Source organism: Synchiropus splendidus, chromosome 15, assembly GCF_027744825.2.
Source record: "Synchiropus splendidus isolate RoL2022-P1 chromosome 15, RoL_Sspl_1.0, whole genome shotgun sequence".
Classification (NCBI taxonomy): domain Eukaryota; kingdom Metazoa; phylum Chordata; class Actinopteri; order Syngnathiformes; family Callionymidae; genus Synchiropus; species Synchiropus splendidus.
The window spans coordinates 12,609,666-12,634,903 of NC_071348.1; the positions used below are offsets into that span (position 1 = coordinate 12,609,666).

The 25,238-nt window shown below is 44.4% G+C and overlaps 4 protein-coding genes across 8 annotated transcripts; 2 read left to right on the forward strand and 2 right to left on the reverse strand.

Annotated features, from left to right (window-relative positions):
- Positions 1 to 2,346: 2,346 nt before the first annotated feature.
- Positions 2,347 to 3,597, reverse strand: glrx3 (glutaredoxin 3). The gene has a single exon (XM_053888220.1). It carries the CDS (start codon positions 3,571 to 3,573, stop codon positions 2,596 to 2,598), a length of 978 nt encoding a protein of 325 aa, XP_053744195.1. The 5' UTR covers positions 3,574 to 3,597; the 3' UTR covers positions 2,347 to 2,595.
- A 414-nt stretch (positions 3,598 to 4,011) lies between these two features.
- On the forward strand, positions 4,012 to 11,126 carry dhx16 (DEAH (Asp-Glu-Ala-His) box polypeptide 16). The gene is made up of 21 exons (XM_053887266.1): positions 4,012 to 4,253; positions 4,838 to 5,040; positions 5,113 to 5,345; positions 5,421 to 5,592; positions 5,654 to 5,710; positions 5,791 to 6,045; positions 6,255 to 6,488; positions 6,557 to 6,748; positions 6,914 to 7,024; positions 7,084 to 7,199; positions 7,394 to 7,604; positions 7,666 to 7,764; positions 7,833 to 7,985; positions 8,319 to 8,459; positions 8,572 to 8,734; positions 8,904 to 9,022; positions 9,328 to 9,395; positions 9,742 to 9,904; positions 10,048 to 10,209; positions 10,422 to 10,595; positions 10,665 to 11,126. The coding sequence occupies exons 2-21, from the start codon at positions 4,843 to 4,845 to the stop codon at positions 10,791 to 10,793; spliced, it is 3,150 nt and encodes a 1,049-aa protein (XP_053743241.1). The 5' UTR covers positions 4,012 to 4,253; positions 4,838 to 4,842; the 3' UTR covers positions 10,794 to 11,126.
- A 399-nt stretch (positions 11,127 to 11,525) lies between these two features.
- On the forward strand, positions 11,526 to 22,269 carry bag6 (BCL2 associated athanogene 6). Of its 4 annotated transcripts, none has more exons than XM_053887931.1 (26): positions 11,526 to 11,652; positions 12,591 to 12,715; positions 12,891 to 12,978; positions 13,053 to 13,170; positions 13,273 to 13,487; positions 13,921 to 13,992; positions 14,072 to 14,194; positions 14,275 to 14,471; positions 15,111 to 15,243; positions 15,918 to 16,118; positions 16,193 to 16,430; positions 16,620 to 16,670; positions 16,751 to 17,094; positions 18,208 to 18,280; positions 18,353 to 18,672; positions 18,779 to 19,040; positions 19,112 to 19,281; positions 19,379 to 19,432; positions 20,116 to 20,224; positions 20,302 to 20,426; positions 20,499 to 20,633; positions 20,779 to 20,835; positions 20,904 to 21,128; positions 21,273 to 21,380; positions 21,451 to 21,597; positions 21,779 to 22,269. In XM_053887931.1, exons 3-26 carry the CDS (start codon positions 12,898 to 12,900, stop codon positions 21,872 to 21,874), a joined length of 3,654 nt encoding a protein of 1,217 aa, XP_053743906.1. In that variant the 5' UTR covers positions 11,526 to 11,652; positions 12,591 to 12,715; positions 12,891 to 12,897; the 3' UTR covers positions 21,875 to 22,269. The 4 variants fall into 4 exon arrangements, with proteins under 4 accessions (XP_053743906.1, XP_053743908.1, XP_053743909.1 ...); XM_053887933.1 differs by having other exon boundaries at positions 16,193 to 16,283; XM_053887934.1 differs by having other exon boundaries at positions 16,193 to 16,254; positions 16,648 to 16,670.
- Positions 22,270 to 22,676: 407 nt separating this feature from the next.
- LOC128771992 (tetraspanin-13-like) lies at positions 22,677 to 25,008 on the reverse strand. 2 transcript variants are annotated; one of them, XM_053887939.1, is made up of 6 exons: positions 24,873 to 25,008; positions 24,260 to 24,427; positions 23,243 to 23,323; positions 23,066 to 23,179; positions 22,887 to 23,003; positions 22,677 to 22,820 (listed from the first exon to the last, which is right to left on the reverse strand). In XM_053887939.1, exons 1-6 carry the CDS (start codon positions 24,933 to 24,935, stop codon positions 22,749 to 22,751), a joined length of 615 nt encoding a protein of 204 aa, XP_053743914.1. In that variant the 5' UTR covers positions 24,936 to 25,008; the 3' UTR covers positions 22,677 to 22,748. The 2 variants fall into 2 exon arrangements, with proteins under 2 accessions (XP_053743914.1, XP_053743910.1); XM_053887935.1 differs by having other exon boundaries at positions 24,260 to 24,982.
- Between the last annotated feature and the right edge of the window lie 230 nt (positions 25,009 to 25,238).

The following is a 25,238-nucleotide window of genomic DNA, read 5'->3' on the forward strand; positions in this document are numbered from 1 at the left end:
ACTTCAAGTAATTGTCAAGGGAGAGTCGTTTTCACTCCACCCGCAGAAGCAAGTAGACATCAGCCTGTTTGCTCTTCTCTCTTGAAAGAACAGTTTTTCCTTCTGTAGACATCACAAGTCTGTGCATGGACAACTCATGTCTAAGGCCATACACCACATATGATTAGCTGTAGTTATCAATGCGTGACACATTGTTTTCTCATCATTCAGTAGTCATATCTCTATATACATAGAAAAGACCATTTAGCATTAAAAATAAACTAATGATCCGGTTCGTTTTTCAACGCGATTGCCTGTAAAACAGCGTCATCGTGTGGCAAATACGAGTTCAGGCGTCAGATCAAGACGTTTTTAATCAGATATATATATATATATATATATATATATATATATATATATATATATATATATATATAAGCAAATAAAAAGATAAGATTAAGTTGTCAAATATTGTTTTGACACAGTTCTGTTACATTAACGAAGTTATAACCATTTTATTACATGGTTATTGTCAGATTTATCTTTAAAGAATAAAGGATTATATTATTTTTACTAACGGAAACTGAGTACAACAGAACGAATCTGATTAAAAAATGTAATTTACAGTTTATCTTTAAATTCTTTATAGACCCCCCTGTACATCCATTCTCAGTCCCCTGGACTCAAAAACACATCAAAGGAAACCAAGAAACTGACTTGTGTTTTCTCATCTTCTGTTGGACTTCAGAACTTGAGCAAACACAAATGTTTCACACACATGACCTGCAGGACATGTGGAGTGCTTACATGGCAGGGTAAAAATTATGGTTTTGTATCACCATTGAAAACATTGACTATCTCGCTCTCACGCATCAAAAGTTAACACATTTATTCTCTATGCAGAATAAACCACTGTCCTGTTATTTACTTTGTTCTACTTCTAGGTCACTGGAGGCTGACGCAACTCACATGCAGGAGAGGGACATTAGTGTGTGTGTGTATACTTATATAGCCCAAAATTATTCATAATAATAAGGTATTCCTTGTTTTTTTCAGTTACACATTAGTACAAGAAAAGGGCACAAAAAATTCCCAAACAATTTCAGGTGCCAGTAGCAATGGTACAAAGTATCATCCGGAATACCAAAAAATACATACCGTCAAAAACCTCAAAGGACGTGGATGGAAGTCAATAATCTCACCTCAGCTTGCTAGAAAGGTCAAGTGGGATGTTGAAAACAATCCAACGACTACTACTAAGGATGTTCTGGGGGAACTGTGTTCGAGTGCTGTAACTTTATCAAGGCAGACAGTCCAGCGGATACTGGACTAAAGTGGCCTCTATGGATGTCGACCAAGGTATGTAAAAGTTCATCTGACCTTTGCAAAGACATGCGTAAAGAAAGATGAAAGTTTCTGGTCGTCTGTTCTGTGGTCAGATGAAACAAATGGAGCTTTTTGGGCACAGACACATGGCTTTCATCTGGAGAAAGAAGGGTGATGCCTTTAAACCAAAGAACACACTCCCTACTGTTAAACATGGAGGTGATAGTGCTGTGGGGCTGCTTTTCTGCCAATTGACCTGGCAGCTGGGTTAAAGAGCAGTACATCAAGATTCTTCAAGAAATCCTCAAGAAGGCAGCAGTGAACCTGAACATGGGGGAGCATTAGACTTCTCAGCAGGACAATGATCCAAAGCATACAGCCAAGCTGGTGAAGAAATGGTTCCAGGACAGTGATATTAATGTTATGAAGTGGTCAAGTCAAAGTCCTGATTTAAACCCCATCGAGGACCTTTGGATGGAGCTCAAGAAACTGGTGGCAGCACGGAAACCCCCAACCTCAAAGATCAGGAAACATTTGCAAAGGAGGAATGGTCCACAATTCCTGTCGATACATGGAAGAAGCTTGTGAGCAATTATAAAAATCCTTTGGAGGCTGTGATAAAAAATAAGGGATTGTGTTGAATATTAAGGCAGGGTATGAATAATTTTGTGATTTTTTTGTTTTTACCCCGTTAAAGATGTTTATTTACACTTTCTGTCTTCAATAAATTGGTTATGGCTTCAGTCTGTCCCGTTTGTCCTATTTAAGTAAAATCTGAAGTGATATACTAATGTGTAACTGAAAAAAATAAGGAACTATTTGTTTTTGACAGGGGTATGAATAATTTTGGGCTTAACTGTCTATATAAATATTCATAGCTGCATTTGTGTTTTAAAAATATAATCCCACAACATACAGACTTACTTGTAGTGAAATGGAATTCTGATTTAACATGACAGAGATAGTCATTCGAACAGCTGACTCTGATCTTCTCAGCATCCGTGCGTTTGCATGAATTACACAAAACAAGAATGTGTAGGTAGCAGGGTGTTCAATTTATTAATCAGAATTTAGGAGCAGGAACCACACAAGTCATCAGTAGTGGAGTTAAGTTGCGGTTTCACAGAAGGTCCCAAAACCTCAAGATTAAAAAGAGAATTGCGTTCGTATTCCATTATATCCTGCAGTACAATGACATGATTTGACATATGGACATATTATCCACATGTATAGCTGATCTTTTCTGTTAGAAGTACATCTCGGTATCATCTCCACACGTGGATTGAAGATCTACGACTCGCCCTTCATAACCGACGCCAGGTCTCCACTTTCCTTCAGCTCCTTCACAATGTCCAAACCTCCAATCAGCTCTCCTTTCACATACAGCTGCGGGTAAGTGGGCCAGTTGGAATAGGTCTTGAGACTCTGACGCACCTCTTCATCCTGCAGAATATCAAAGGTGTCATAGTCCACCCCTGCACTGTTCAGGATCTCCAGGATCTGCCTGCTGAAGCCACATTTCGCGGCCTCCTTGTTGCCTTTCATGAAGAGCATCACCGGGCTGCGGTTGATGAGGGACTTGAGGCGGTGCTCCAGGGTCACAGCTTTTGGACAGGTGTTCTGCAGTTCCCCGGACTCAGCCAGCTCCTTCACGATGTCCAATCCTCCCACCAGCTCGCCGTTCACATACAGCTGAGGATAGGTTGGCCAGTTGGAGAAGGTCTTCAACCCCTGACGCACTTCCTCGTCGGACAAGATGTCAAAGCTGCTGAACTGGACGCTGTTCTCCTTCAGTATTCCGACGATCTGCCTGCTAAAACCACATCGGGGCTCCTGGGCTGAACCCTTCATGAAGAGCATGCAGGGCGCCGCGTTGATCAGCTTCTTCAGGCGCTGGTTCAGGTCAGCGGGTCCACTTTGCGTAGACGTAGCGGGGCCACCGCTCACCGCCAGTCGCTGAACCTTCTTTGTGAGTTCAGGAGCATGGGCGCCATCCAGTCGGTCCACTTGTTCGCCTCCCTGGAAGAAGACAAAAGTGGGCACGCTCGAGATCTCGTATTTTTCAGACACCTCCGGCACCGCCTCTGCCTCCATCTTCACAAACGTGGTGTGAGCGTGTTCTTTGGCCAGTTCTGCCATTACGTCGTTCATCTGGCCGCACTGAGGAGCCCATTCCGCCTGGAAATGTACCACTGTGAGACATTTACCAGCCTTGGCGAGGAAGCCTTCAAACTCCTGCTGGTTCGTCGCCTCGACGAAGTTCGCCATTTTTACCTTCTGCGTCACATCCGCCTCACTCGCCGGTGCTTTATTGGTAGATTACAAGCCGCTACAAAATGAACAACGACCCCTACTGCAAGGCGTGTGCACTTTCGATCGTAAAAATAAGACGAACATAACATTCGCCAGGGGCATCGGCTTACCACTTACCACGTTTTTGTACCTTTTAATGGGTGATTTTTTTTCTCCCTATGGTACATTTAATATTTATTAAAGCCACGCCGCCTTCATATTTTAATTAAAATAACTCAACTGCAATGCGCAAATCATTTTTTGTTTCATTGTCTTGTTAAAAACTAACTAATAGGAGGCTACAAACAAAAACCTCCATATAGTGTCGTTTTTTAATATACAGTATTTTTTTTATTTTTCCAGCAAACCTGTCAGCCTTCAGATGACCTGTGGGGGGCAGTGGCGTAATTTTCTTACTAGCGGTTCTTCTTCGTTGATCGAGTGTTTACTGCATGGTTGGAGCTAAGTTAGCAAAATAAGTATCATGATTCAGTGTTATGTATTCAGTATAAATAATTCTGACCCTTAAAAGCAGCTTCAATGCTTTCTTCATAACCGCCCCGTGTGTTACCTGTGAGCTGCTCAGGAATAGTGTGAATTTTAGTGAAAGTTCGCTGCGTTAGCCTTGTAACAACAGCGTTTCTTTTCGGGGATTGGTAAGTACATTTTGAGTTTTACCTGTCGAATCCCACAAAGTGACTCGTTTTAAATGAACGGCTTTGCGCCATTATGGTCAGAACTTCTATAACTATGAATAGAACCATAGTGGGAAGAATAAAAGCTATCCAGTCTAACTTCATGGTTGTAGCGATGCTGTGTTCAAATCGCGGAATAACGTCCAAGACAGCAGAAGTCGGTCCTTCACGATGGCATTTGACCTCTTATAGCTGTTCACTTATGATGACTTTTGTCCATCACTGAATAGAAAATACATACGGTTATTAATTAGCTGTTTATGCCCGCTTTGGCATCTCGTGCATTTCCTCCATTTCTTCCACCATCATCTATTCTGATCATTCTCCACCAGTCACGTCCTTCATCTCCATGTCACCATTTGCTCGCCGTTGAGCCTCATAGATTCTCTTCATAATCTCTTTTCACTGTTTCTTAAAACATGTATATTTCTTCCTTTTGCTTGTCGACATATATTAAATGAGTGATGAAACTTCGACTCATTTTGGTGTTGTTGATTATGGATTTCTGCCTAGCTTCCTTCTCTTCAATGTCGTCTTCTGTACAGGCACCATGGCTAACCTAGACCAATGGGTGAGTGACCGTCTACATGACATCCTTGGGATGAGTGACTCCCATGTCTCTCAGTTCATGATCGGAATGGCCCGGAAAGCCACAAGCACTGAAGATTTCGTGGACCGTCTCCAACAAACAGGGGTGATAGATATAGACCAGAATGTGACAGCCTTTGCTGGGGAGCTTTACAACAGGGTATGCGTGATCCAAGATCCATGTAACCAAAACCTAAAAAAAATGTGTAATTAAAACCTATGTTTTTTGCAGATTCCTCGTAAGCAGGTTGTTGAGAAACCGTCCCGGGCTCTGGAACGACAAGCTATTGAGATGGATCGTAAGAATCGCACTTATACGCTGTTGGAAGACAGTGACAGTGAGGACGAAACTTTGAGAGAAAGACAAAAAGGCAAGAGGAAAGAGACGGAAAAAAGAAATAAGAGGAAGCACCTTAGGCAGAAGAAGGAAAGCGAGTCTTCCAGTGAAGAAGAACTTCCCAAGAAGTAAACACCTATTGCTTTTTTGTGTTTCAATGTTGTTGACAGTTGATAAGTGCAATTATTCCTGTCTTTATACAGGACTAACATAAATGACAGGGGCAATGTGAAAAAAGAAGAGGAAGAAGAAGAGTGGGAGAAGGAAGAGCGAGAGCGACTTCAAGATATTGAAGAAAGAGATGCATTTGCCGAGCGAGTGAAGCTAAAAGACAAAGACAAAACCCGCAATATAGCAGAAAGGACTGACAAAAAGGTGAGAAGTTTCATAACATCTGCTTTTCTAGCACACAGCTAATGATCAAACCTTCTTGCAGGCTTATGAGGAAGCCCAGAAGAGACTAAAAATGGCTGAGGATGACCAGAAGAACATGGTGAGTGCTCTTTGTGACATATGCAAAACTGTATACATTTATTATGGACATGTTTTCAATACTCACGTGTTTCAAAACAGTTGCCAGAGCTGAGGAAACGATCTCGCTGGGAATATTTAAAGAAAAGAGAGGAAGAAAAACTGGAGGACTTGGAAGCAGAAATCATCGACGAGGAATATCTGTTCTCCTCAGACAACCTCACTGAGAGGGAACAGAAGGAGTTGGAATACAAACGAACTCTCCGTGATCTGGCCAGAGACTACAAAAAAGCTGGCGCCAAAGAACATGAAGAGAGAAAAAATAGATATTATATGCCTGAAGAAAGAAGAAGCAAGGTACGGTGGCGGACATCATGCAGAAACCCTTTAATTCAGATTCCCTTATAGTCTGCGGTGAAGTTTTCTGAAGATCATATGGAATGCTTGTTGTGTTTTGCCATGATGTAGGGAAATATTATATCATGTTTTTGATTGTTTTCATGAGCACTGATTCATTGTAGAAACCTCTGACCTTCAAGTTTGTGCTTTGATTTGGTGCTGAGTAGGAGGTTCCTCAAAAGGATCTGGAACTTGAGGAAACCCCAATGGAGTTGGGAGGCGAGCAGGGCCGCTGGGAAGAGGAGAGACTGAAGACCGCATCGCTCAGCTTTGGCGCCAAAAAGGAACGAGAGCAAGGAATGAAGCATGAACAGGAGAAGTACCAGCTGATCCTGGAGGAGGACGAGATGATCAACTTTGTCAGCACCGCCATTACCATGAAGGGAACAATAACAGAGAGGGTAGGCATTACCAGTCAGTTACTGCGGTGTGCTCTGGGTGTACATTTCCACAATGTTGTGTTTTGTAGGATGATGAAACTCCAGCCTTGTCTCAAGCTGAGATAAAGAAGCAGTCCATGCAGGAGGTGCGGCGGAGCCTTCCTATCTTTCCCTTCAGAGAAGACCTGCTGGCTGCTATTCACGAGCACCAAATCCTGGTCATCGAGGGAGAGACGGGGTCTGGCAAGACCACCCAGATTCCACAGTACCTCTGGGAAGATGTGAGTTGTAAAAAAAGGAAAAATGCAGTGATTCCATTTCTCACGTTTTTGTCAAAACAATTCTTTGTTTCAGAACCTCTATTTTTTTTGGTGCATTACATGAAGTGTTCTTTATCTTTTATCCTGCTGTCCACTGTGGAGTCTAAATCGTATTTGCTCTTTAAGGGATTTACCAAGGGAGGAATGAAGATTGGGTGCACGCAGCCTCGTCGAGTCGCAGCAATGTCAGTGGCTGCCAGAGTTGCAGAGGAGATGAGCGTTAAGCTTGGAAATGAGGTGAGTGATATAGATTGCAGAATTATCAAATGAATATTTACCGACTGACTTCTCTGTAGGTGGGCTACAGTATTCGTTTTGAAGACTGCACATCTGAGAGGACTCTGCTCAAGTATATGACCGACGGAATGCTGCTTCGAGAGTTTCTCACAGAGCCTGACCTTGCCAGTTACAGGTGAGAAACAAGATGAACTTTTGCTTTCACTCATAACCTCTCGGGTCCAGGTTTTACTTCTGATTTGAAGATGGTATGAATGTTGTTTTGGAATTGCAATTACATCTATTGACAAAGAGTTTTCTCTTTTTCTATCAAAGGTGAAATGTGACTCAGGGGATTGATTTAATGTGATATTCCTGCTCTCACTGCAGTGTGATTATCATCGATGAAGCCCATGAGCGGACTCTCCACACAGACATCCTGTTTGGCCTGATAAAAGACATTGCCCGGTTCAGATCTGACTTGAAGGTCCTGGTGGCCAGCGCTACTCTAGACACAGAGCGTTTTTCCTGTTTTTTTGACGACGCGCCAGTCTTCAGAATCCCTGGGAGAAGATTCCCTGTTGACATCTTCTACACCAAGGTAGGAACTTGAGGTCTTAGTGTTGTGGTCAGCAGGGAGTTTCATTATCATCTTGCTGCAGGCTCCAGAGGCAGACTATCTGGAGGCATGTGTGGTGTCAGTGCTACAAATCCACGTGACCCAGGCCCCTGGAGACATCCTGGTTTTTCTAACTGGACAGGTAGGCTTTGACTGACTCTGCAGATTTGGATGTAAAACATATGATTTACCAAGCTGTTTGGGTTGCAGGAGGAGATTGAAGCCTGTTGCGAGCTGCTCCAGGAGAGATGCAGACGGCTTGGGTCAAAAATAGCAGAACTCTTGATCCTGCCCATCTACGCCAACCTGCCCTCAGACATGCAGGCCAAGATCTTCACCCCTACGCCACCAGGAGCTCGAAAGGTGACCAGATGTTAAGTGCTGTTCCTGGCCAGTAGTTGTTCGTTCGATAAGTGTTTTAAATGTAATATATGTTATCAGTGACCTCTGAGTGAGTTTTATTTTATTTTTTGACAGCACTTTATTCCAAAGAACTTTCCTAGTTGGTGGGATCCCACCTGACCATGGCAATAAATTTGATTCTGATTCTGATTTAAAACTTTAAATATAATCCTTCTTATCGGTTATGTTGCTAGACCGATTGAGCTGAACTGCAGGTGCTCCTGAGACAAAATGTAGAGTCACTTAATAACCAGTAAGAAAAACATTAGATTTAAGTGTCTTTTCTACTTTCAGGTGGTGGTCGCCACCAACATCGCTGAAACTTCACTGACTATAGACGGCATCATCTACGTCATAGACCCTGGATTCTGCAAGCAGAAGAGCTATAATGCCCGCACTGGCATGGAGTCGTTGATAGTGACACCGTGCTCGCGGGTAACTGTTCCGTCTTTTACGTGCAGTTATTTGCATGCAAACGCATCGACAACTGTATCCAAATTATTGATGCCACTCCTGTTTTCTGTTTGCAATCGCATGGTGTCGTCAGGCTTCAGCCAATCAGAGAGCAGGACGCGCCGGCCGAGTGGCTGCAGGGAAGTGCTTTCGACTCTACACAGCCTGGGCCTTCAAGCATGAGATGGAAGAAACCACTGTGCCTGAGATTCAGAGGACCAACTTAGGGAATGTGGTGCTGCTGCTTAAGAGTTTAGGTGAGGATCAGTTAGGTAACCAACTCAGGCTGTTCAGTATATTCAGCACATTCTCTTATTGGTATCGTACTCTTTTTATCTTATTCCAACATATATTGCCTCAAGAAGACGCCAAATGAAATTTCTGAATTTCTGTTGACCAGTGGAACTTTAATCTCCTTTCATCCAGGCATTAATGATCTCGTCCATTTCGACTTCATGGACCCGCCCCCTCATGAGACTCTGGTTTTGGCACTGGAGCAGCTTTATGCCCTTGGTGCTCTGAATCACCTCGGAGAGCTGACAAAGGTAACAAGAAAGTTATAGTTGTGGCTTGTATTTGTGTGTTTGGTATGTTTATTGTCATAGCATAAGCAATTACTCAAAACCATTGTCTCTTTAAACTGAACAACAGAACGGATATAAACAATGGATAGTTGTAAACACATCAGTCGTTTTGGCTGTTCACAAACCTTTTTATAGTCAAGCACTTATCCTTTGTGTCTTCCCTCAGGAACATTTGAAACCATGTCTGATTTCAACTCTCTATGTATGTTATTCTCCATGCAATTATTGAGTCATTTAACACAAAATTTCAATCTTTCCTTTCTTAGCTTGGCAGAAGAATGGCTGAGCTTCCAGTGGATCCAATGCTGAGCAAAATGATCCTGGCATCAGAGCAGTGAGCATTTTGTCTCCAACTCTTTGATTAATATGAGACTGACTTGAATCTGGGGCTGAACAATATCGATAAAATTTCACATCACTATATTGCATGCCAGATGTCTTGATACTGAGACAATATATTTAACTTGACCACAAACCCTCTCCTGCATGGCTGCGGTTTCTCTCAGTACACTCTTCATGGAGTGGGTGGTTGAATTGTTTAAGGTGATGGAACTTGTTTGCTGAGACCAAGTGAAGCAGTATCCAAATGTTAAATTGCCTAATAAGTCACTCATGTCTTTCCCCTGCCTGAAGTTATTCAAATAAGTCCATTTTAATGTCCTTCTCTTGCCTTCCTTCAGGTACAAGTGCTCCGAAGAAGTGCTTTCAATAGCTGCCATGCTCTCAGTGAATAACTCTATTTTCTACCGACCAAAAGACAAAGTGGTTCATGCAGACAATGCCAGGATGAACTTCGTTGTACCAGGAGGTGACCACTTGGTGCTGCTGAACGTCTACACACAGGTATATGGAACGGAAGGCACCGCGTTTATTTACAAGCACAGAAAATTCTTTTTTTGAGTTTGACGGCAGTTAAGAGGCTAATATCAGTAGTTGTGTGCTGATGTTTTTGTTGTAATGCCATTTGTGATTCCATCTCTCCACAGTGGGTTGAGAGCGGCTACTCCACGCAGTGGTGTTACGAGAATTTCATCCAATTCCGCTCCATGAGACGAGCTCGCGATGTCAGGGACCAACTGGAGGGGTTGATGGATCGTATTGAAGTGGAAGTGGTCAGCTGCAATGGAGATAATGTGCCCATTCGAAAGGTCTGTATCAACATGAATCATCACCATGAATTACGTTAAAATTACAGCGTGGATTAGTCGGACAAATCTACTTCAGGTTTTCTTTGACAGACTCAGAACTGTAGGATCAGAAGGAAAAGTTGATATGAAATATTTCCGATGACAGCAAGATTGCCTTTATTTTGTGTGTAAGATGCAAATATTGAATGAAAATGCTCCTGTTTCTGTTGCAGGCCGTGACTGCAGGGTATTTCTATCACACAGCTCGACTGAGCAAAGGTGGATACAAGACAGTAAAGCAGCAGCAGACGGTTTACATTCACCCCAACAGCTCTTTATTCGAGGAGCTTCCTCGTTGGCTCATCTACCACGAGCTGGTCTTCACCACCAAAGAGTTCATGAGACAGGTCTGTAACTTCCTAGATTATTTTAATGTACGTATATATAAATTTTAAGTGGATTCTCTCCGCTCTCAGGTGATCGAGATAGAGAGCGGCTGGCTGCTGGAAGTGGCTCCTCACTACTACAAGAGCAAAGAGTTGGAGGACAGTAGTAGCAAGAAGATGCCACGCATGCAGGGGAAGACCAAAGAGGAGCTACAGTGAAGTGGAGCTCAAAGCACTGGTGGACAGTTCCAGCTGTAAAAAAACATATAGCTATACTTTTGTAGTGACAAACGGATGGACGACAGAAATGGATCCAAAACAATTAATCACTTAGCAGTTGAATGTTAACAGAAAGTGATTCATTCTCAGCTTTGACTCGTGCTGCCTTTGTGAAATAGGAGGTTGTTTGTTTCGCTTGGACTTCTGTGAGGTTTGTATTTTATTATGTGCCCTGAATATGCTGGGCTTTTTTTTTCATCAGTGACATTAGCACACAACTTTTGTACATTGATAATGATGTAAAAATGATCCATGTTTTCTCAGGCAATAAATAATTTGTTCATATTTGAATGTTATTTTTTTTCTGATTATAGTGCTTCATATGATAATAACTTTATTATGTATGGGCTGGTGACAGTGTTGATTGCACAATCGGGGAACAAAATGATTAATGGTATTTCTCAAACAGCAGTGCAGGTGTATAGTAAATACAAATAAGGATGAAGTATGGCGAGCGCGATAGAGAGGTAAGTATGGGCCTCTGCTGCTGCACCCGCTACTTTAGAGACGTGGATCCATTATTATTATTTTTTAATTTGCTTTTTGTATGCACGAAAAGTATTTCTCTCTAAACTTGACTACTCGTGGTTATAAAATTTAAATTAGACAATTTACAATTCTAACTTTTTATCTGGAGCAGGACCTCAGTCAGTCTCCGCTCCTGACCGGTGCTGCGTCACATCCGCTCGGCCTGGTAGCTTCTAGCAACAACCAGCTCTGCTAACAGGAAGTCGTTTGTTACATGATAAGGAACAGCTGCCGCCTCGGGATAACCAAATAAGTCCACGAGACTGTTTGGGTAAGTCTTAAACATCTTCATCTTAAAAACAAATCCGCATTGGTCGTGTTTATTTGGTGTGAAGGGAAATTAGCATCCCCTCTTATTAGCCAACCTGCTAACGTCGCTAGAGAAGCCAAATCATTACAAACAAACGCTTGTCGGTGAGCAACGTGCTCGCGCTACCCGTGATCCATGCTCGTCATGTCAGTGCCCGGGTTTCGTCCTCGTTTCCTCTTAAAACCGACGATCTTGAAACGGTCTAGATTTGGCCCGCTAACTGAACTAAATCAATGTAGTTGTCTATCGCAATGGCTAGTGGTGGTTACTACCGAAAGCTAATACACGCTCATTCTAACATCGTTGAAAAGAATGTAATACAGTTTAGGTGGACAGGTGGATTTGCCTATGTTGCTGAAGACTTTCGTTCCATCCAGTTTAAATGGAAAGCAAGCCCTTTCTAGCTTTCCAAATACAGCCATATGAATTTTATTACGACGCAAGCATCGAGGTGAGAGTCGAGCCTTCGAAGTTTTGGACAATTCTTGGTGTGGAATATCTGTCTGTGAGATCGGATTTAAGATTGTAAACAGCGCCAATACCCCGATAATACCTTAGAATATCAAATATGACGTAGGTTACGGCATACAAAAGTGGGGAAAGAACATGGCGAACTGTGATGGGTGGTTATAAACGTTCAATAACCAACCCCGTTTGTAATGCTCCGTTTGAACGTCAGCAAGTCCTCTTCTCCACATCCAGATGCTGAACTAGAGTCCTGCCCTGTGATTGACTGACTTGCAACAATACAGGTGTAAAGTGACCTGCGGAAATGTGAAAACAGCGACCACCTCCTTAATTTGTGGTTTCTTTGATTGCTCATTCTTTTGTTTGGTCACAGGCTTGGTGCCCTGCATCTTTATTTGCACTTCTGAATTGTTTTTCTTCAATCCGTACAGGAACTTTAAAGGTCTCCTTCCTGGAGGGGTGTTATTGAAGAGCATAAATAAAAGTCGTCAGCCACCATCAGTTCAACATTAAATGAATTGTGATTATCAGTGAGCAAGAACCATTTTTAAAAAAGGTAAGTGTCTTACTATGACATTTGTGTGTGATTTACAGTAATATTTCAGCTTTGTGTCTTTGTACTTGGCTTGTAATCTTATGAACTAGTGATAATTATTCCACTGATTAATTAGATGTTTTATTGTGGTGTGATGGTGTAATAACCAAGGTTCGATGACGCTTGCTCCGCACAGAATCGAGATGGAAGAACAAACTACAGATTTGGAAGTGACAGTCAAAACCTTAGACTCTCAGAGTCGAACCTACACAGTTGGAGCTCAGGTATGTTCCGAAGGGTTCCTTCCTTCTCTGTGGTTAGAGTTCAATTTCCTGTTTCTAAACCTTCATCTCTGTAGCTCACGGTGAAAGATTTCAAGGAGCACATTGCACAGTCAGTGGGCATCCCGGTGGACAAACAGAGACTGATCTACCAGGGTAGAGTCTTACAGGATGAAAGGACTCTGGCAGACTATAGTAAGTTTTTGAAACTGTGAGAAAAGCCTTATGAATCAAAAGACGGCAACAATTTGCCCTGTGAATTTTATGTAAATGCAAACCGGTGCCTTGTTTTCTCAGATGTAGGGGGCAAGGTGATTCACTTGGTTGAGAGGGCTCCTCCTCCACCATCTCAGCCTGGGTCAGGGTCAGGTGGTGGTGCAGCTGACAGCAGCTCCTCATCATCCGCACAAGGGACTTCACAAATGCCTCCACATGATCGTAATGCCAACAGCTACGTTATGCTTGGCACTTTCAACCTTCCTGTCAACACCATGGACCCTCAACAGATACAGGTATGTCAGCCCTGTTGTACTTTACTCATCATTTGTTTTAATGCTTTCGCTAAATGTGTCAAAAGCTGAATTCAGCCCCTTTTTCTGTTCTATCTTGTTGTAAAGTATATATGACTCAAGGTGATTTCTTCAGTACTTACCAATTGAATCTGTCGAAGGTGGTCAACATCAAATTGTGTTCTTGTTATTAACTTGGATGCCAACCACTTCCCCACAGACTGTGCAAATTCAACAAGAACCTCTTAAAATGCAGTGATGAAACTGTTGATGTAAGCAGTTTTGCTGAAAAAAAAAAGAAAATGAGTGTTACCAAATGATATGATGGGATGCTATCATTTGATGTGTCTTGCTCATTAGATTAGCTATATTATTACTATTAGATAGCATACTATACTAGGAGAAAATGTTGAAGTATTTTTGCTCTTCTTTTAAGATGTCTGTTCAGCAAATGGTGTCGAACATGGGAGATAACGCCAGGAACGCCAGAGTCACAACAAGCACTGGAGTAAGAAAAACTTGCTGCTTATGTCCACTCGTGTCACATCGTTTTTTGTTTTTTTATTAAATGTGTATTTTGTTTCTAGAGCAATGGTTCTGTGAGCGTCCACATCGACATGGATCAACCTGTGCAAAGTGAGCCTCGACTGAGACTTGTGCTGGCTGAAAACATGCTTAGAGACATTAACAATGTTGTCGCACGAATGGAGGTGAGTTTTCCTTCCGGTCTGTTAGCAGAGCTTGGCGATAGTTCACCAGGTTCAGCTATGTCGTCATGCTTGTTCCTCAGAACCGGATGGCTGATGCGTCGTCCCAAACCGATACTTCGTCCACGGCTGCCCCGCCTCATCCATCAACGTCATCCAACACATCGACTCCTTCCCCCTCAGCTCAGCCCATGGACACCTCTCCACCTCCGTCGACTCCCCCGCCTCCTCCTACCTCCTCATCTCCTTCTGAGGGACCAACACCTCAGCCTGGGCCCACGTGAGTCTCATCAACCTTTCTGTTTTGGATAAACCAAAGATTTCCGTTACTCTAACTAGCTCTGAACCATTCCATCCATCATGAAAGTTCCGCCTAAAATGCATGGCAGAGTTTAGAGTTGTTGTTAAGCAGATGCTTTCCAAGCATGAGCTTTTCCATTGTAAATACAACAGCGCTAACTGACGTTTCTCCATCCAATGAATGTCTTCTGCCTGTGCAGTTTTCGAACACATATGCAGTGAAAACAAAGGTCCCACTGTCTGTTTTGTCGTACAGTTCGACTGAATGTTCCTTTCAGCCCTTTATTTTATTGCTAATCACTGGTCAAAGATGTCCTTGTGTATCTTTTCCAGAACCACAGGCAGGCTGTCTTACTTGGAACGTCTTTGGTCAAGTCCATTTAAGGACTTGGCTTATTTGATTTTGTCGTTTCTATTCATTCTATCAACCCCACTTTTCCCAAACCCTGATTTAATCCCTTAATACTTGTCTTTTTTCCCACTTCCGCACAACCCTTTGTTAGCTGTGGTCACTCACCCCAGTTATAAACTAGTTGTGGTCGAATACCCAGCATTACTGTAAATGAAAAGTTTCTTAAGTTATGTTGAGACTAACTTGAAATATCTAACGCCCCTCTAGTCACCCAAGTCCTGCTGAGTTGGCAGACATGTTGACGGAGTTACGAAGAGTAGAAGAGAGACTTCAGCCTTTCATCCAGAGGGCGCACACCATCCTCGAGACGGCCGCCACGGCAGAGTACAATAATAACGTGGTATGGATTTTTGACCTTTGATTTTGTAAGTCCTGTCTTGAATGAAGTGAGAATTCATCTGGTGCTTGAATCATATAATAATAATAATAATAATAATAATAGGAACTAGGGTTGACACGGTACTAAAATTGAAAGCTGTTTGATACTCAATACCACAGGGATACAAAATAATGCCTCAAGGCATCATAGAAAAGCGTTTTTTATGAACATGAAAAACAGAACTCCACAGAAAACCATGACTAAATGAATAATCACGTTTTCACTTGCAAATACAAGTATTGGTAGAGATGGCTGTAATTTCTTAGGCTTAGTTGCTTCAGTCTGCGTCTTTAATGGAAGAAAACATGTTTGAGTCATGGTTGTGAGCTAAATGCTGTTAGCCGTTGATAATGGCTAGTCACAAAACAAAAACAGATTCATTGAGCAACACGCTATGCACTGCTAGCTGAAGCTACTGTAGCATGCTAGCCACAGCTAATAACAAAACAACCAACCTATAGTGGAGTGCGACTGACTCTTGTCGAGCAGGACGCCGCCTCTGAAGGTAGACTGATGGACTGATCTGGAGGGAAGATGTGCAGTGCGCGCTGTCTATATTCACTTTCATACAGTCTTTCTGAAAGACTGGTTGACACTGTTACGCTTCCATTGTAACTGACTTGATGTTGTCATAGGAGAGAGATGAGGATCAGCGCACCCTTGTCCTTACGTGGGAATGTCTTCGTCTCCTGGGCAACGCCCTTGTGGCCATCAGCGATCTGCGACTGAACCTGATGAGTCCTGTGCCGCGTCATCTGCACGTGGTCCGGCTGTTCTCACATTACACCAACCCTGTGACCATGCCTGCAGCGCTGCACCATCACATCCCAGTGCAAGTGGGTTTGAGCGCCTCATAACTGCATGTCAGTTTTAAAACCCTTCTTTGACATGGCTCCTGCTTTGGCCACAGATGAACCTGGGTGCCACAGTGACTGTCTCTGGTAATGGTGCTGAGGGACAAGCCCAGCCAACCCAGCCAGCTGGCCAGCAAGAGCAGACAGGTCAGGGACAGACCTCACCCCCACAGACCTCTCCTACCAGTCAGCAGGCTGGACAGGGCCCGGCTGGCCGCCGGGTCATCAGGATCAGCCTTGAGGCTGTCCCGGTGGTCATGATGCTGCAGACGAACGCGGCCGTGGCACGACGCGGTGTGTTGTCCCCCACCCGCCACTGATTCAATGCTGCACTACATCCAAAACGGTTCCAGCTTTCATGACGTTGGGCCTTTGTTGGCTTTGGTCTTTGAGCGTTGTGCATATTTTGTTTCAGGATGTTGAGTGTGTACAGTGTCTGACTGTTATAGGTCATGAGGTTAGGATTCTTTATCTGTTTCTCAGGCTCCGGTCCAAATCTGTCGGGAGCTGGCCAGCAAATGCCAGGACAACCCGGTAAGCCCAGCCACAGGGTTCGCTCCGGCAGAAGTGTATTTTACTAGTGCAATGGATGTGAAAGGAATTTGTCGTTGCAGGGGCCCTCCCGTCCGACTTCATGCGAAATCTCATGCAGCAGATAAGCCAGTACGCCTCCTCTGTAGCCACAAGTGCCGCAACTGCTGCAGCCACGGGCCAAGCAGTCCCACCTCAGCCCACCCCTGGCTACAACTCAACCGCAAACTCATCAACTACCACCACAGGTCCCAATACTCCGACCACCACCCCCACTGCACCCCCACCCCCTCCTCACACAGGGCCTCAGGCCAGAGTGGTTTTCACCAGACCGCCGTTTGCAGCCAACATGCATCCCCCGATCTTTGGGGCCCGAGGCCCCACCATCAATGTGAGGACCACTATGCCCGGACAACAGCCCGGACAGGTGTGTGTCTGAGTTCTACTTCACAGGTCTCCTAAAGTACTGTCAGCACTCAGAAAAAAAGCACACAACACCACACCTTATACCAACCTGTTGCCATGTTTGTGGGCTTTTCAGAATGGTATGCCACTCAAAGAATTAAGCTGGTCTTTTGGAGAAAATCAGGATAGTCTTTAGTGCCTATTTTGGATCAATTTTGACATTTTTGGTGGCTTTTCTGGGGTTTTTAAAGGTGTAGAATTCATTTTTTGCCATTTCCTTAGGCAAACCCTTTGTTTTAAAGAGTATCCCCACTAGGCCTAATCTCTGTTCTAATAATTCTTGCACAAATAAATAAGAAATTATCTAAATAATAATTCTACAGATAACTAGCTGCCATTTTTTTGTTTTTGGAGGCTGTCAACAGACTCACAGCACTCATGGCAAATGCTACGGAGGCTTTAGATGCTGTCAGAACAGCCTGCTTTGCCCAAGAGTTGGACTCAATTTGGGGCCAATTTTGCCATTATTGGTTAAAATGTGGCATGAGTGTGACCCCAAATCAACCTCATCTGCTTGGTGATCATGAGTTCCCAGAAAAAGGGTCTTGGGTCTTGTTCTGAGCATGTGCACTCAGACTTTGAAAAAGGATTTTGGATTGCTAGAAGCTACAAAGGGGACCTGGACCACCCAGAATACAGGTCAAAAACAAAGGCTGCAATGGCAGAAATGTAGCGAGTCATCTATAGAATTATTATTTAGATAATTTCTTATTTGTGCAAGAATTATTACAATAGAGATGAGGCCTACTGGGGATATTCTTTAAAAAACAAAGGGTTTGCCCACGTCATGGTCCTTTGGAAATGGCTGAATGAATTCTACACCTTTTAAAACCCTAGAAAAGTCACCAAAATGTCAAAATTGAGATCTGGAATTGACTGGTGATAAGAAAATGGAGCAAAAATAGACTATCCCGACTTTCTCAAAAAGACGAGTTTAAAACTTTGAGTGACATACCACTCTGAAACCTGACATACATGGCTACGGGTTGGTATAGAAGTGTTGTTGTTGAAGTGAAGGAGACCTGTAACTTCATGTCATGACTTGAGACTGACTGGGCTGTTTTGTGCCACACAGCCTTTCCACCCTGCTGCTCTGAATCAGATGATTAGTGGACTAGTTGGGCAACTTTTGCTGCCAGGACAAATGGGTATGTTACTGTTGCTCATCTGTGCACAAGATAATAGTTCATGTAGTACTGACAATTTTTTTTTCTCTCCAGGTGGTCCAACTGTCACAACGTCCTCGTCAACATCCACCTCCTCCTCCTCCAGCTTCAACACTTCAACTTCATCCTCCTTTTCATTCAGCGCCTCTGCTCCTCCAACCCAGCCTCCTGCAGCGAACGGTGCCAATGCACAAAGTGCAGAGGGCAGCGGCGGCGAGCCTCAAGCACCGGAGATCCATCCTGACCTCAGCCAGCTCCTCGGGTCGCTCCTTGGCGTGGCAGGTGGGGCGGTTCCCGGTGCGGCACCGTCGATCACCGTCACTACCTCTGGTGTACCGGTCTTTATGCAGGGCGTGAGCGACTTCATGCAGCAGGTCAGTGTTCAGTGAGGTGTCCATGAGTATTGTCTGTCCCTCTGAATTAAAGTAGGCTGCATCATTTGAAGTGCAGCATTCGCTGACCTCTGTGGTTTGTTTCCAGGCTTCCCAGCCCATATTCGCCGCTCCCCCTCCTCCAGCTGGTACCACTCCAGCGCCAGGAATGGCTCCCAACCCAACACCAAACCCTGCAGGCGCAGCTGAAGCCCTCAACCCTGAGCTGTTCACCGGCATCGTCCGTGGCGTTCTAAGCTCGATGATGGGATCCCTGGGTCAGGCCCAGAACGACACAGAAAGCATCGCTCAGTTCATGCAGAGGCTGTCTCAGGCCACCAACCTGTTCATTAGCCCAGAGGACCCGACAGGTGAGTCTCAGCAGCGAAGGAAGGGAAGCTAGTTGGTGGTTGCTCTAAGTTGTTCTTCGCTATATTCTCAGGGTTCTTTGGAGAGCTGCTGATGTTGGTTTGTCAGACGTTCACCATGTCAGACCTGGTGATGCTGCTTCACGGCCAGCACCAGCCTTTGACTCGCATCCAGCCCCAACTGTCCCAGTTCTTCACCCAGAACTACCTCAGTGGCAGAGAGCCCACGGACCAGAACATCACTGTTAGTATCAGTCATGTCAAGCAGAATTCTCTTCTGTCTTCACACCCGCTTTTAGTCTTGTCGTGTTCCAAGCTTAGTGATGTGCTGTTTCTTCCAGGCTGCTGCAGAAACACTGGTCAATGAACTGGAGGAGTACATCACAGAGAGCTTTGTGAGTCTCATCTGCTCTCAATTCATTGTCAAGTCGAGTGTTGACTTTCCGTGTTAGAGGTATTTGAATACAAAAGTAACATCTGACTTGCGAGCAGGATCGGTTCTGACCAACCGGTCGTAAGTCAGATTGGACGTAAGTCGAATGCCACAGCTGCCAGGCTGCTACGTGCTGCGGTGCCAGACATTGGAAAAAAAAAAAAAAAGCATCTGCTGGCCGTGGTTGTAAGTACGGGTGGACGTAAATCAAGCAGGTTGTAGGTCAGATGTTACTTGTATATCAGTAAATTCTTTATTAAGCGTGAACCCTGTTTATGAAATTGGTCAAGAGTTTGTGGATCCTCATCAACACAGTCAAACTCGCAGTTTGAAAAGTTTACCCTCTACTGCGTGACCTATAAATCTGTCATATTAATATACATATTTTACCCTATTTTGGGAAACATTTTGAATCCCTAATTTGTCAATAATACAATGGATTAGTCAAACTAAAGTCACAAAACATGAAACTTGACAGATGTGTGCCTGTGTTGCTTTCTTTATTTGTATAAAAAAAATAAAGTTTAGCTATTTTAGAGATCCAGTGAGAGGCATGGGGAGTTAAGTATTGTGGTGCAATAACGCTTAAGGATACAGTTTGAATAAATTACCGTTTTGCTGACTCAGTCCAATTGTTGTCCGCAGAGGGAGTCCGCCGTCACAGTCCTGGATGGTGTGGACGTCACTCAGACCAACATGTCTTTCTTCCGACAGCAGCTGAGCCTCATCGCCACACACATCCTCCGCTGCTCTGGTAAACCGCCACACCCCGTCCACTAAAGCAGATCAAACCCTTCAAGTGAAAACCATTTGATCTGGGTGTGATTTCAGACGAGACGTTTGGGCCACGATTGCTGCAGATGTGTAACCAGGCTCTGTTCGAATGCCTGGCCCTGAACCTCCACTGTCTGAGAGGCGACCAGAGAGCCCTGACCTCCGTCATCAACCACAGAATAGTCCGTACCAAGGCTGCGTTTAGAAAACAGAATAAACCCGTCTGACGCTCCGATCGCCTTTTGTGTTTCCAGCGAAGAATGTCAAGCGACATCAGCCCGAGTCTGGTCAACTGGATGACCAGCATGATGACGATGAGGCTGCAGTTCATCCTGGAGCACATCCCCATCACGCAGGAGCAGATCCAGAGATACATTGTTTATACACAGGTAATATACCAGCCTGGTCCAGGCTTGGTCATATTTTATTTCCCTTCCTTCATGTGTGCCCAGCCAAACTGCTGCGATGGCTGTTTGATATCTGGTTACTTAAGACTGTCTGAAATGACTAATACATTTTTAATGGCTTTCACAGAGAGATCAGCCTTCTGCAACAGGTGCGCAAGAGCCCGAGCGAGCACCGGCGTCTACGGTAGGACCGGAGTCACGCCGATGTTTGACAGAGCCCTTGTGTCATGTTTGCCTGTTTCACCTTCACAGATCGGCGACACACTTTCACCGGCGGCTGCCACTACAGCGGAGGAGGCCATGTCGGTATCACATGACACGCGGCCGTCGCCCCGGGAACCCAGAGTGTTCCCTGCAGAGCTCGGTGCATCTGCAGCAGCTGCACCACTAGGTGGCGACAGATCAGTGGCAGGAGCTGAAGGAATGACCCAGGAGTCTGCGGGCGAGTCAGAGTCGTGGGCAGCTGCTGTTCCTGCTGTAAGTCTCGAAGAAGTGATATCTTTTTTGGATTTTTATGTCTTATATGTTTTAACTGCAAACCTGCTTTGGCCCTAGTGTTCTCACATTTGTTCCAGAATATTGGACAGGTGCTGGTAATGTTTGTGACTTCTGCCTCTGCAGGAGTGGGTTCCCATCATCAGGTGTGACATGATCACCCAGAGGAAGGTGAAGGCTCAGCCTCCGCTCTCTGATGCTTACTTACACGGCATGCCGGCCAAACGCAGGAAGGTAGGAGAGAAGGACGGGAATTGGTCTTGGTGGTTGAAGCGTTGTTCGAGGTCAATGTGGTTGCTTTCAGACGGGACAGGGGGCTGGAAGTCTGCTGTCGCTCTCTGACGCGGTGAGTCAGGCGGCCAGGACGGCAGGAGTCAAGCCTATGACCTCTGGGGAGAGGCTGCAGGACGAGCTGGAAACAGAGGAGCTGAAAGAAGCTTATGCCGAGCAGGTAACCACAGGGGTTGAGTTTGGAATTCTGTTTCATCTCAGTGAAGGCCCTAATATGTCTCAATGGAAATTGATATTGACCAATGAAATTGACTTTGCATTTCTGTCCAGTTCATCCATAAATGTTTCGGATTTAGTCAAAGCAAAAAGGTGCGTCTAACAGCTGTCCTTCCCTCCTCCAGGTGAAAACGGACATCAAAAAACGAGTGCGGGACGATGCAGATTTTAATTCAGAGCAGTTTCCAAACGCACACAGAGCGTTCTCCTCAGACTCATAAGGTCGACGGAGTATAAACATGCAATGTACGAGTCTTGGTCTGTAGATTTGTAATGTTTATAAAAAATGATTTCATCTGCAACCTTTCTTCATAACTCTTTCCAAAACCTAATGACATCCCCGCCCCCGTGCCTATTTATTCAGCTTTTTTTTTTGTTCCCCTCCCACTTCAGTCTCTGCAGAGATGCTTCCATTTGAAGGTGTAAAACTCCATTATAAACGGTCACCGTCTGTCACTCTGCTTCATATGTTTCACGTCCTCTAGATGTTTATTAATATCGAGGGTCGGCCTTCGACTCCCCGTCAGTTCCCAAATGTGAGTCTGTTTCACGCGACAAGCTGCTGTTTCTTACATGAATGTACAGTTAAAGCTAAATAAAAACTGATTTGAGACCAGCGACGAGGTTTGTCATGAGTGAAGCGGAGAAGAGCGTCTTGTCTCCAAGAAGTGCGAATGATGATCTTTATAGCATGAAATGTAGGAAAAATTGTGAAGCTAGCTGCTGCCAGTCGTGAATGTTTGAACCAGCCCAAACAGGACGTTCCTGGTCCACATCCTATTGAGGGAAGTGTGTGGATGTCAACGTGCAACGCCCTTAGATCCTCAAATGAGTCGCCTAATGATTTCGAGGTCCGACAAAACACACACCTGGTGGTGTTTGTTCCCGTTCGTGAAAATAAAGCTTGTATCAATTCCTCTGGGCGTGGCGCTTGCGGTCACACCGCATATTTGCATAAGGTGTGTTTATGTGGCAAGCACACACACTACTCGTGGTGCTTTATAGTCAACAGAATATAGGTGCGGTAAGATTGTTCTGAACTCTCCAGCCTGGATGTTAAAACATTTAAGTGTGTCAGTGCGAATATTTTATTGATCATACAGGTCCTGGGATGGATCGAGGATCTTTGGAATTTCTGTATCTTTGTGCCAGCCAGATTCCCAGAATCTGAAAGATGCAAAACAAGGTTGATATTCACTCATCACTTTAGACTCCTGCAGCTCCACCTCTGACCTCTGTGAAACTGAAGAAGAGGCCGAACCCTCCGACGAAGCGCAGCACCTGCCCCGCATACATCTGGATGATGCTGCCGCAGGTTATGCACGATGAGGGTTGGCTGAGGAAGCACCTCTGGAGTTGAAGGACAGGCTTAGACCTGCGGGGACCTGAGAGCGCGAATGTTCATGACCTACCGCGGCACACGAGCCGTTCAAGTTGACGTGGGAGTAGCCGCAACAGTTGAGGGTCTTCTCCACATCTAGCTGGGTGGTTGCAGATTTGTTCCAGCCGATTTCAAGGAGGTGGTTCTGAAGGCGTTGATGCAGAGTCAGCTAAATTTGCCGTGTCAGACTTGAGATGAAGCCACGTACCTGTTGGTCTTCATTGACAGCCAGACACGCGCAGGACACGGAGAACTGGACAATGAACACTGTAAACAGGATCATCATGTACTGGCTGGTGTTGAGGAAGTGAACGTCGGTGCACTACACCCGCATGAACAGGGGAGAAAGATGAGTGACACCATGTAAACAACGCGACAAAAACATTGCTGCTCCAGGAAAAATGTTGCAAAAGTCAAACCAGTCTCACTAATTTTACAAAGAGGAATAAAATTTGTTTCAAACCTTTGGCTCTTGTCACTGATTTAATAGTTTCAACTGTTGCAGTGTATTGCGCTTGGAGCACAGGTGCAGTCCTCGCTTTCAAAAGAACACCTCCCTCTCAAGTTTATCATGAAACGGTTCCTTCCGTTTTGCAACTTCCCCACCATTAATTACTGAGAAGCACAAGCACAATGTGTAAGAATGAGAAAATGAGATTATTTTCATTTTATTAAACCAGCAATCACTCTCCTTGAAACAATTATTATGATTATTATGCTGAAATACAAACATTAATGAGCAAATAAATATAGGTTCACTTTTGTGTATATTTTTATGCATTTATCAGTTTCTTATTTTCTAGCATTGCATTTATTATTAGTAGATATTTCGCTTTTTCCACTTGTTTATTTCCTCATTTCTGTGTTCACTTTGTCAGAGGACAAGAACTATGTAAATTAAGTGGGCGGAGCCTCTGGCGAATCTTTGACAGCAGGGGGGCGCTAATGTGCCACAATAAAGTCTTCTAGCATCTTCTTACATTATGATAGTCCACTACAAACGATCAGTCGACTAGTCGTAATCGTATGTACGGGATGACAAACACGATGTTGTCATGTCATGAATACAAATAAATAGATTTACGTTGATTGTTGTAAACACTTATACATTGTTGAATGTTGTTTTGGAACTTATATTTGACTTTGAACTTCTCAAAATTAGGTGTGAAAGGTATGCGTCCTCTGATGTGTCCTTTGTGAAGAGAAAACAGCATCAGAAGGATACGAAGAACAGCATGACCTGGTGGTGCTTCAGGGCACCACACAGACCCACAAACGCCACCACGAACAGGTAGATGCCAACGCCGATGACCCCGGCCACCACTCTGAAGCTGGACACCAGACCGAACCATTTCCCCCCCGCCGCCACGCCGATCAGAAGGAGACTGACCACCTGAGGAGAAACATGAGGACACAAGACGTGTAGACGGTTGCCTGCAGCAACCTCTGCGAGCAGTGTATTGACGGAGTCACCATTCAGTAAAACAATGTTTTGTATTTGTGAGGGAGTGTCACTAGAAACCTGGCCCATAACAAAAGATGACTCATCAAGTTTTTTAAATAGTATAGGCACAGACTGCAAGTGCAGCTCCACAGCCACATCAACAAACCTTCGCACTGGGATGTAACTCATGAGACCAGCAGGTACTGACCACTGCAGACTGGTGCAACCTCACAAGAGCTACCGGAAAGAGCCCGCTCACCAAGTGCCAGATCTTTATAAAGTCGTGCCTCTTTAGGTTACAATTCGAGATTCACAGACTGGGACACGTTTGATAGATTTCCTCTCTATTAACCATGACGCCCGAATCTTACCAGCAACCAAGAGAGTGGCTCACCACGTAGATGACATTGAGGGCGCAGAGAGAGTTCCTGTTGCAGTAAAATCCTCCACAAACCATCGCTGAAGACACACTCGCGAACTGGTTCTCTCCGCTTCTCTGTTCACTTCCGGATGTGCGGGGCAGGCTCGAGTCTCTTCAAACCAACCTGAGCGTTCATTTGTCATCTCTGCAGGTCAAGTTCCGGTTCGTCGTACCTGATCGACCACGGCAGTCCTGCTTTATTTCCGCGGCTTGCTCCCTTGTTAGATTCTCCGTCATGTAACCAACACTTCAGTATTAATAATCCTTATTAATGTTGCAGTTCTATTGATTTCTAATGAACTAAATTCATGTTGTTTTAAATTATATAACCTCTAGTGC